The following is a 12,256-nucleotide window of genomic DNA, read 5'->3' on the forward strand; positions in this document are numbered from 1 at the left end:
GCACTGGCCACTGGGGACTACTAGAGGAAAAGGGGGTAGCCGATAAGGAGGGTGCATCCAAGGCCAATCCAAACTGTGCAGAGTTTTCATACCACTGCTCCTTTCTAAGGCTGAGTCCAATTGTAGTGCACTCCTTACCTCTAAAACTGGTAAAACTGTGTTTTGATGAGAGTACATTTTTCCCTTTTGTTTTGCATCTTAAAAAAAGAGAGTACATTTTTGTGTCCAAGGCTGAGTCCAATTGTAGTGCACTCCTTATCTCCGCATCAAGTGGCATAATTTGAATGGAGCCAAATTCAGTGGCGAAGAATGTACTCTCTATCATAGTACAAAATATCAGGATATGGGTATTTATCGATATTTAATTTCTGGATATGTACCGTTGATATATCTCCCTTTTTGGGGATATTTGACATTGTTTCACATGCAAATATCGTAGATATATCCAAAATATCGATAAATATCATAGATATTGTGGATATTTTTTGATATATCATGATACATTATTTATATTTATTTGAAATATAATGGTAAATATTAAATAAAATTGTTATATACACAAAATATCATAAAATATCGCAAAATATCACCAATATTTGCAGTCGTATATATCTCTAAACACATCATGATATATATTTATATATCTTTTTCTGAAATCTGGATAGATATCCTCAAATATCGCAATATATCAGGATTTTTTGTACTATCTCTCTATTCCTCAAAATCACTCCGTATATATAAAGGGTAATATGCAGATAGAAAGTTATTTCAGCACGTTCTCACTCCACTTTTTGTTAGAATACAATCCCATTGGACTCAGCCTAACAGGGGAAAGTCCTAAATTTTAGTCCCTACAAGTGATGCTTCTTGTAAGATGTCCACAGTTTTCTTTGGTATTTGTGGTGGAAAACAAAGCCAACAAATAACAAGAACCACAACTGATAAGCAAAAACGTGTACAACGTTTGACAACCTTAAACATTCGTTAGTTAAAATAATTAGTGTTTGGTTTATTTTATAAACAGACTGGTGGTGCAAATATGGAAAAAGACCAGGCATCAACCACACAAGGAGTAAACAATAACTTCTGTTATATTTTCTTTATAAATATTCCTAATGTCGCTTTACATTAATGTACATGAGTGGAAAGGATCAGTGGGAAGAACCACACCACCTTCAATCTGTTCCAAGCCAGCCAAAATAGAGATTCTCTTCATCATTTTTTTATCAGCAAATCTGTATCAAAAAAGAGTGAGAACTTCAGACCACAGTAGCATACCAAGCACAGTAGACTTCTTGAAAAAGTTCTATATTGTCTGATATAAATTTGGCTCTACTTAATATCACTAGGCAATTAGGCATCATACATAAAGATGTAAAAGCATAAAGACAAAGTGCAGCGTGAAACACAAATTTATTTCTCATTTTCACGAGAAGCAAACTATTGCACATAGAGCATGATTCAAACATACAACAGATAAAGGAGTAGATAACAAAATTACCTCGAATCAATGGCTGGAACTACCAAGATCAAAGTCCATGGTGTAATCATATTCAATAGTTGGGATTACAGAAGCCATGAACTTCAAGAACAAGAAGAGGTACCTGTAGAATCAAAACTGAAATTTAGCACCACAATGGTAGAGATCTTGTTTAAAAACTAGAAGAAAACAAGCTATGTTTATTCTCGTTAAACATCTTTTATAAATGGATTATTCTCTATTTTCTTTCTGTGTGCGCTTTTAGGTTTTTTTTTTTTTTTTTGTGGGGGATAGGATACAGCATATAAGAAGGTGAGATGAGAAACAAGAATTACTTGTCAACTTCAGGTTCAACTCCACGCGTGCCATTAGAACATCAATAATCTTCTTCATCACTGCACCATGACGACAAGGATGTACAGATGCATGCTTCCCAGGCAAATGAGGATGGTCCTCAATGGTCACCTACAGGTAAATGTGAATAAAAATGAAAAATAAAATGGTGGGAAAAGAAGTACGCAAATATATCAGATTCGAGATTGTGGAAATAAAACCTACCATCTTTATCGGAAAACACTAAACCACTAATACACGATGACAAAATACATAAGAATTTGAAATGAATCAACTTCACAATATTGCAACAGAAGTCTAATGTAGGTGTAGCCGTGTAGGTTGAAGACTAAACTAATTATGATTAGGTAGTCCCAATTGGCCAATTCAAACAGAGATAATTTGTAAACATCACGTGGACCAACAGAACATATCAAGGACCGAGCATGCAGGGAGGTCCCAACATTAGGACTAAGAACCAACAGTTATCCTTGATAGTGAGCAAATGCTTTTCTTATTACCGTAAAATATTACATAAAAAGATATCGTTAACTTCAAAACTACCCCTAAAAATCCACTCCATTTCGTATGGTATTGATCCTCGGTGACACCAAAAAGGAAGGATTACAGGTTCAGGGACTTGGTACTTAACTAGAAGGGGATCATAAATAGTGTAAGTGTAACTGGTGGCGTGTGGTCCTTTTGGGTTGGAGTATTCCCCTAGGTTCCAGTGTAGTTCTTTGCTTTTATCTTGTTTATGCTACTGGTGATCCTCTCTGTCACTACAGCATACCATTAAAATGCTGGTATGCATATGTAAGTACAATTGCTTTCTTCTATCAACAAAATTCAACTATCAAAAACAAATGTACACCTGAAGTTTAGAATATGTAGGCAGTGCTGCACCAGGTTGTCAAAACAAAAAAATAACATACATATAATACTACCTTTTCCAACAGTGCAATAATGTTGGAAGCCCACAAAGGAGTCAAATACGTAACTTTTCTATCACTAACACTAAGATTTACCTAACGTTTCTCACAATGCATGCACAAGACTGCAATAACATAATTTAACTAAAAGTAAAAGAGAATGCACATAAAACTAACAATTCAGTACAACATTGCATCTATGATCTTATATCTGCCAAAATGATAACAAATAAAATTACAAGCACGAAAAATTGAAATTTGTGCTTCAATAGCTCACCGTTTTGCGTGCATGGTCTTGACTAACATCTTCAAGCACAAGTTCGGGCTGTAAAAGCATCCTTGACTGCAAATAGTTTTCAAAGGGACTAAATCAATTTGCATGTGCACAAATGTAGAAAAACTATCTCAAATCATCTCTGATCTCAGAAACTACGTAACATCGACACTCCATATATAAGGTGTTGTATCCGTGTGGAATACGATAGACAGACATATTGAAGGTTATATATCTCAAAAAAATAGGTATTTCACCATTTGGATAAAGATACTTGAACGCATGTCAAGGTTACTTAGCTCATGAACAAGAAAGCAAATGGTATTCCAGAAAAAAAATAAAAATAATAATTCAAAAAATAAAAATAAAAATAAAAAATAAATAAATAAATAAAAATAAATAAGAAGGAAAACTCTCTCATCAGTCACTCAACCCTAATATCTTAGTCCTCTAACAAGTTAAATGTTGTTAAAGCCTACAAGTCGGCAAAATTTGTGATACAAGAATACAAGGGACTTTCCTGTTGGAAACCGAAAGACACATTGCTCATAAGCAACATAGTAACTATACCTGAATGTTTTGAATAACTCAAGAAGCAGTCTTACCTACAGAAAAAATGTATTTAAATTGAAGTCGCAGGATGCTAGGGGTGTGCACAAAACCAATGGAACCAAGAAACCAAACCGAACAGAACCGGGTGGTTTTGGCCGGTTTTTCAAATACTACAGTTCGGTTCGGGTAGAAAAAACTCAAAACCTACAAGGTCAGTTCGGTCCTTGGTTTTCCAAAGTTTGAACCGAATATAACCGACCCGAACCGACTGTAGTTATAACCAGACTTCTATTTACAACCATTGATCAAGATCCAACGGTCAGATGTTGAGATTACAGAGAAACAAATCCTAAAAACTTAGTTTCTCCTCCTCCCATGGTTAACAGCCACCCTCCCCATCTCTCTACTTATATTTTTCACAGATCTAAAAGTGAATTTCAATTTCTCTTTGATTGAGCTTTCTTTTAGAACAAAAAAACACTTAAAAAAAAATATATTCTCTTCCACAAAAGCCATGAAAAACTATTTGTTCCATGAAAGCATCAAGACAAGCACATCAAGAGCTAAAAGTTCAAAGTCTATTCATAACACAAGAAAATTATTTTGATGACGGCGTGGTGGTTTCTCTGAATTCTAATCATTGAAGCTGCAAGATTTCTAACTTTGAGTGCATGGTCAAGCGTGGCCAAAGTAGTTCGTCACCAATCCCATCACAGCAAACATCATGGCCATGAAAATTTGCTTTAGATCAGTTTCTACATTCTTCTTGTTTGAAAATTATGGCAAGCCAAGATTCTTCTCGTTTTCTACATTCTTATTGTTTGATTTAGATTGACGGTTGACGTGGATCATTTCCATTATTCTGCAAACTTCATCTCTCCTCAGATTCACTTATCTCTTTTCTTTTCTTTTTTAACTTTGATTTTGTTAAAACCAACGAAACTGAACCCAAATATTGGATCGGTTGCGGATCGGTTCCTACAAAATATCGGGTCGGATTGGTTTCTAACATTTCTAAACCGAGTATGTCGGTTCGGTGGTTGGATTCCGGTCAAAACCGATTCAAACCGACCGACCCGTGCACACCCCTACAGGATACTGATGATATCCAAGATTTAAAGGGGATCAGATCCAAACAGTTTATATCTGTGTATTAAAACTTCTCTGTTCTCAGCCTCAAGGAGTGAGTTTCTGGGGTTATTCTGTAATCTGTACAGTTAACGCTACTTGCTAAGGGTTTCCTGATTGTCTATATTTTGGATTAAGTTCATTCATGCAGTAATTGTAAGGCCTGGGCATGGAAAAGTATGAGCTAGCCTCTATGTGAAACTTAAATTACAAGCTTGTTCAACCATTTTATAGAACAAAAAATGCGAAAACTCAATGAAAAACATGATTACAATGAACCAACCTCATCATAACCTGTAAGCCAAACACGTGGAGTCTGATAATATTTGTCATACCTAGAATAAGAAAGAACAAGTTAATCCATATGGTTATATTATCAAATTAATGTGTGAATCTCACTAATGGGTAAAGCTAATAAGATATATCAAGAAAGTTCCATGGGTACTTTCAAACTGCGAAATCTTAAGACAAAAAAGATGTAATATACTTATAAAATTTCAGTGTTTCACTTTTCTCAATTCAGTACAAACACGGGAATTCTAAAATAAGACAAATACAATTATAAGAAAATACTGACTTCTTTGAATTTATCCCGAGCATAAGAGATCTCGGACCTACCATATAAGGTATTAGTCCACAATTCCCTCATCTATGATATTTTGCTCTTTTCATCTTCCCCGATTTAGATATTTCACATTCACTCAATTCCGAGATCCCCAACAAAATTGTGTTTGTTTCAGCTGACATAATTCTGTCTAGTGTCTGTCTACTGATGAATTTTCTCAAACTATTGTTATATTGTTTCTCTGCTACTAGATTGTGAAGACCAACTCCTGCTATAATAGGACAAGCAATACTCTAAATTTGGTTTCATATCTCTTCATAGTTGTGGAGAAGGAAAAATATGTTACTCCAAAAGGAAGATTTCTCTGAAACTTCATTCCTCTGTCATAATTTAAGGGTCTTGGATGAAGAGAACTAAAGAGATCTCGAAGACCATTGGTATACGGCACATAGTTATGAAGTACAACTTTATCATGGAGGGAAAGTCATGGAAGCTGCAAAGTCAGTCAATCATATTAATTACTTTCAGGACTCTGCCTACAAAACAAAAAGTTTCTATTTTCTGTAACTCGTGTACAGGTATGCATACAAATGGCAAACATGTTTGTCCTTCTACGTGTCTCAGATGAGAAATTTATGATTAGGACTGTCTCATATCCTAAGAATTTAAATAGTTATAATGGATCAAGGCATCCTAACTCACAAGATACGATTTACATAACGTGAAGAAGAACAAAACAACTAGATCAAAATCACAATGTAAAAGAAAATAGTCCAGGAGAAAGCAGATAGAGAAAATAAATACATAAATCCTCCAGAAGAAGACCTTGAGATATGATGCGACCTTAAACGAAGAAAAAGTAATATACAGAGTTGTACTGCCTTAAAATGATTGAATGAAATCAATTTGTGGATGTTTTTCAGGATAAAATTTGTAAAATTCTCACAATTCATAAACTCGGAGAGTTTAATCTACTAGCAAAACAGGTTAGTTATCCTCCCAAAAGATAACTTACGTGATGCTAACATCATATGTTCGCGTGCGGAGAATGTTGTCGTCATCAGGTTCATGAGCCACAAGATAGGTAGATTGAAAAGTTGCCTGCACCAATTAGAAAGCATGTGCTCAGAATATAAATTTTAAATGTTCATATCAGACACAATCTTCAAAACTACCTCTTCAGCACACCCTATATACGTTCACCCACTTTTTCCTTTACGGGGGGAAAAGAATGAGTGCAATGCCAAAGGTCTTAATTAAGATATATAAGAATGCCCTCACTTTTCCTTGTTTTGTTTCTTTTAGTTAGGATCCCTTGGGCAATTGGTTATATATTGTTTGACATCTACAAGAATGGGACATCACGAGAACTGACCAGGAGTCTGGCACATCACACATCGATCTTACTAGGGGGCTTCTTGAAAAAGGATATCCTAAACTAGACCTGGCCTACACAAACATATTTCACTCTTTCAAACTAATTATTTTTATATATACAGCATTTCACATTGTCAGTATACATCAATCTAAATTCACAACTTAAAAGATACATCTCTAACTTATTTTCATTAATTGAGGTAAAGTATCAGCAAACAGTTCACTTAAAGTCGGTAACTGGAGACAGTAGCATCAATAAACTCAGAACTTAAAACTATTCAAACTCTACATAAGAAATTCTCCGCTTAAATGTTCCAACATAGAGTTCTAGTGGAGGTTGAAAGAATGGGACAACAAAGTGAAGCTCATAACAGACATGAGCAGAGAGGAGAGTACATATACTCAAAAATACGGTCATGTGGTAAGTGGAATAACAAAAAGGTTCTGACAATCAACCCAATAATTAAACAAATCTATAACAAAGATCACAACATATAGTAGGGCAACACACTTATCAACAAACATATATAACAGGTATGACTTACCTCATCTGTCTCAATAAGGTTGTCGGGTTCTTCATACCCTAGCATGTCAGGTATATCTTCTTCTTCTTCACCACCAAAGTATGATGGCATTGACTGAATGGTCTTGCTCTTACTAATTTCAAGAGTCTCCATGGACGGCAAATTCTCCTCCTCGTCACATTTAGTTTCTAAATAAAAGGAAAAATACCATTCAGAAGTTCATACAATAAAGACATTGCATTTCCACAATATTTCACATCAACTTAAAAAAAAAAACCTTTTGGCTTCCCATGTGTTGCCAGCCAACCATCATTCTCTTCATTATCGATAAGCACTTCCCCTCCTGCAGCTTCATATTCTTCCTCTATCGATGCAGCTCTTCGTAAACAAGGCACTGAAACACAAGTGCCACGTATAATTATCACATGAGACCAGAGTCACACAATCATTATATTACTAGTCTAATTGTAAACTCACCGTTTCTAGTAATCAGATACTGCTTCTCAGCTGGTAAGTAAGATTTCCTCTTGCTTGGCTCACCTGATTCCCTGTTGCAAGATAACATACCATTAGACAACGATGAAACGTGTGTAAATATCGATAAAAGTCGAAACTTTAGAGTGAAAAAATTGAGGAAATTTACCAGGACCACGTGGGGCATTTAGAAACGAGATTATCACCAGCGATGATAAATTCAGCGATGCTGAGAACACCTTTTTCTTTGAATGCTGATACTGTACGAGGACCTGTTATTCTCTCTACTGTTCCTTTAAAAGCTTCGTGAATCTTTTGCGTTAATACCATCTCTTCTTCGGAACAGGATCGATCGATTGATTGATTGGTAGTTGAATTTTGGGAGAGTTGCGGAGTGCAGAATACGGAAGAGAATTTAAGTAAAAAAAGAGATACGAGATTATGTACTTCTGCTAAAAGACGGGTTGGGAGGATTACGTGTTTCGTTAAGTTATGTGGGTACTTGGGCCTTTGCAATAAGAGATTAAGAGATACGAGATTGTGTAATTATAAGACTGGGGTCCTTTGGGTTATATGGGTACTTGGGGTGTTTGCAATAAGGCTTAAGAGTTTACACCGAAAAAAAAAAAAGGCTTAAGAGTTTTTATTCTTGTTTTTTTTTGGATAAATTACTGTTTTAATCCTTGTACTCTTAGTCAACTAACATTCTCCTCCTTGTACAAATTTAACGGCTTAAAACACATTGTACTCTTGGTCAACTAACATTCTCCCCCTTGTACAAATTTAATGGTTTAAAACACATTGTACTCTTGGTCAACTAACATTCTCCCCCTTGTACAAATTTAACAGTTTAAAACACATTGTACTCTTAGTCAACTATCGTTCTCACCCTTGTAGTGTTTGGTTTTTTTTTTTTAACGGTAAATATCCTAGTCATCGAGTTATGCCCACGTGTACAAGGGTGAGAATGTTAGTTGACCATGTGTACAAGGGTGAGAACGTTAGTTGACTAAGAGTACAATGTATTTTAAGCTGTTAAATTTGTACAAGGGAGAGAATGTTAGTTGACCAAGAGTACAATGTGTTTTAAGCCGTTAAATTTGTAGAAGGGGGAGAATGTTAGTTAACCAAGAGTACAAGGGTTAAAACAGTAGTTTATCCTCTTTTTGTTCGATGTAAAACTTCTAAACTTATATTAAACCACCTAAAGGTGAACAGGAGCACAAAGATTGTCAACCATACACTGCAGAAGATCAGAACTGCCCAGCTGATGGTTAGCCCATTTTGCTAGGGAGTCTGCATCCCCATTTGAAAACCTACTGATCCAGTTAAACTTACAAGAACTAAAATTCAGAACTAAAGAGTTTATGGAGGACTTCAACATTTCCAAAGGTCATGGACAGGCTGACCCTTGGAGCGCCTTCATCACTTCCAAATTATCACCCTCCAAAACATAATGATCATAACTGAGCTGCCTTGCCAATAAAACTGCCACTTCAGCAACTCCCATTTCTGCTTCCCCAATTTCCTGAGCCTTGAACCTCCGAACTGCTGCTCCAACAATGTCCCCTTCACTATTGCTAGCAATTGCTCCAGCTCCAACCCACCCTGAGTTCCTGTTAAAAGAAGCATCAAATCTAATCACAATGCTACCATTTGGGATTTCAGGAAACAGCTTATCTATTGTATTATTAAAGAAGTTAGAGGAAGATTGAGATGGTGAGGAATCTTCTCTGAAGTCCTCATAGCATTTGTCTGCCAGTCCTTTGCTCTGCCTGATGATGCGGTCCCTATTAGTATTCCTTTTTTCAAAATTCATCTCATTTCTAGACCTCCATATATGCTGGAGCAGGTACAAAACATGAGTCCCAGCCAAACATAGGGCACTATCCTTGCTATTGCACCATGACAGGAAGAGTTTAATTCTTTCCCTCAAGTTGCGGAGCTGCTGGTTTGGATTAATTCTCAGCCCCACTTGGGAGCTAAACCATACTGCTCGAGTCCAGTCACAGGTGAAGAATAGGTGTTCAACTGTTTCCAGTTCTCTATTGCAAAAAGGGCATGAGAAGTCCCCTTTCATGTTCTTTTCAGTTAGCCTATCTCCCAGAGGCAGCACATGCATGTAAACTTTCCATATAAACATCTGCATATATGAAGGCAAAGGGATGCCCACAGTTGCTTAATAGTTTTATAGTTCACACTAGAGCTTTGCCCTATCTCATTGTTCTTTTTGGTAAGAAATTCATAAGCAGACTTAACAGAAAGCTTCCCAAACCTTTCCATAGCCCATATCATTTTGTCAGCTGGGGCAGTAGCAGGTCTAACAACAATCTCCTGCATCAGTTGACTTAAGAAAGGGGGGAACCAATGGTTTAGCTTAGCTGGATCCCAGCCACTACCATATGTCAGGAAAAGGTCTGATACATGAAGATTATTCAAGGAGTCATCCACCACCCCCAATTCTTCCAAAGTCACATGTTTATTTAAACACTTAATCCAGGGATCCTTCATAATGGAAATGGTAGTTCCCTTTCCTATTCTCTACATCAGACTAGGGCTAGCAATAGGTTGGATCGGTCCGGATATAGGCAAATCCAAAACCGATCCGCTTTTCAACAATACAGACCCAGAACCGGACCCGACCCAAACGGATATTTGAGTTAGAGAACCAGAACCGAACCAAAAACTTTTTTTTGATTCCGGATCCGATCCGTTCCGAACCAATAAGCTCAATTTCAACCCGGTAAACCGAGTTTTTAATAATTGGATCCTAATTTTCATTATATAAATATTAAATAATTTTTTTTGCTAAACGCAAAAACAAGATATACAAATAAAAAAGGCATAATGAATTATTTGAAATCCAAATTTGTAAGAGAGGATTTTCCTTTAGATAGAAACCATCTTTTTATTATGTAAAAAAATATCGTAATATTACATATGTATTTTGCATATCTTATTTTGAAACTTTAAATATTGCAATGTTGTATAAGGTAATAGAAATATATGGTGGAGGAAAATTAGAAAGAATAAGACTAAATATTTTAATTGGATTAGGCCCATAACGGTTCAGTACATACTTAATCCATAACCAATCCAATAAGAGTCCGGTTCTGATTTTCAAGACCCAGAACCGGTCCAATATGTTAACTTCCTGTCCCAGACCCGCTTTTATTGGTTCGGACCGGATCGGGTATCGGTTCTTACCCGACCCATTGCCAGCCCTACATCAGACCCTAACTAATGGAATTGAAAACATTGTGAATACCTTTCCAGAAGTAGAAAGCTTGATCAGGTGGTTTAAAGACATCTTCTATCCAATGTTTTCCATATATACTAAATATAGTTCTAGTCCACAAAAATGGACATCAGAGGCTGCCTTCCAGGGGACCTTAGCTAATATGGCCATATTCATGTCTCTTGTTTTCCTGAGACCCAACCATCCTTCTTGTTTATTCTTGCAAATATGTTCCCACCCAATGGTGTGAACACTTTTTGATTGTTCCGTACCATTCCACCAGAAGTCCCTACATGCCTTGTCTATCTTATTGCATGTTGCCACTAGCAGCAAATAAGTCGACATGACATATAGGGGGGTGGCTTGAATCACAGCTTGGATGAGAGTGGTTCTCCTAGCCTGAAATAAAACCTTAGATTTCACCCTTTGAATTTTCTGTGGATTCTATCCACCAGATAGTCAAAGTCTTCTGACTTCTTCCTAGAGAGCATGATAGGTACTCCTAGATACTTATCTTTAGGATAAAAAAAATTCATTTTCCAGAACCTTTTGAGCTTTATTTTTTGTCTATAATTTATATTCCTACTAAAGAACACACTAGATTTCTCATAGTTTATTTTCTGCCCAGAGGCCCTACAGTAATCATCCAGAATCTTTTTAAGTTGGCCACTTTCAGCAAGGTTTGCTTTGATGAAAAGAATCAAGTCATCTGTGTATAGCAGATGAGTAAAAGCAAGAGAATTTCTCCTTATCTTGACCCCATGCATTACCTCCTGGAGCTCAGCTTTTGCAATCATTCTAGAGAGGGCCTCTGAGACCAAAATGAAAAGATATGGGGATAGGGGATCCCCTTGTCTCATCCCTCTCTCAGGGATAAACTTCTCCAAAAGAGAGCCATTGAGCATGACTTGGAAAGAAACTGTGAAGAGGCATTGGTGAATCATGTGTCTCCACTTAGTATTGAAACCAAGCTTTTCAAAAATATTATCTACAAAAGACCATTCCACCCTGTCATAGGCCTTAGCCATGTCCATCTTGAAAGCACACCAACCCTCATTTTTAGATTTCATGTTTTTCATATTATGGAACACCTCACAAGCAAACCCCACATTATCCCCAATGCTTCTCCCTTTGATAAAAGCCCCTTGAAAAGGGGATATGATCCTGTTCATGAGACCTTTCAGTCTATTTGCAAGAATTTTAGATACAACTTTGTACCCAAAGTTGCATAGACTGATAAATTGAAATTTGGAAGCATGATCAAGATTCACCACCTTGGGAATCAGGGCAATGTAGGTCTCATTGAATTGGGGATTGAGATACCCAGTGTTAAAAAAATCCTGCACAAAGGAGACCACAGCAGGCCTAACAATGTCCCA

The 12,256-nt window shown here is 36.6% G+C and overlaps 1 protein-coding gene across 1 annotated transcript; it reads right to left on the bottom strand.

The window, feature by feature from the left end:
* Positions 1-1,073: 1,073 nt before the first annotated feature.
* LOC147512818 (autophagy-related protein 3-like) lies at positions 1,074-8,130 on the bottom strand. Its single transcript, XM_086595841.1, is given in 11 exon segments — positions 1,074-1,235; positions 1,502-1,604; positions 1,816-1,844; positions 1,847-1,945; positions 3,023-3,088; positions 4,983-5,034; positions 6,280-6,365; positions 7,187-7,353; positions 7,443-7,559; positions 7,643-7,713; positions 7,809-8,130. Coding segments are annotated over 10 exon segments (945 nt in total). The 5' UTR covers positions 7,970-8,130; the 3' UTR covers positions 1,074-1,235; positions 1,502-1,507.
* Between the last annotated feature and the right edge of the window lie 4,126 nt (positions 8,131-12,256).

The sequence above is a fragment of the Coptis chinensis genome, chromosome 3 (genome assembly GCF_015680905.1).
Source record: "Coptis chinensis isolate HL-2020 chromosome 3, ASM1568090v1, whole genome shotgun sequence".
Classification (NCBI taxonomy): domain Eukaryota; kingdom Viridiplantae; phylum Streptophyta; class Magnoliopsida; order Ranunculales; family Ranunculaceae; genus Coptis; species Coptis chinensis.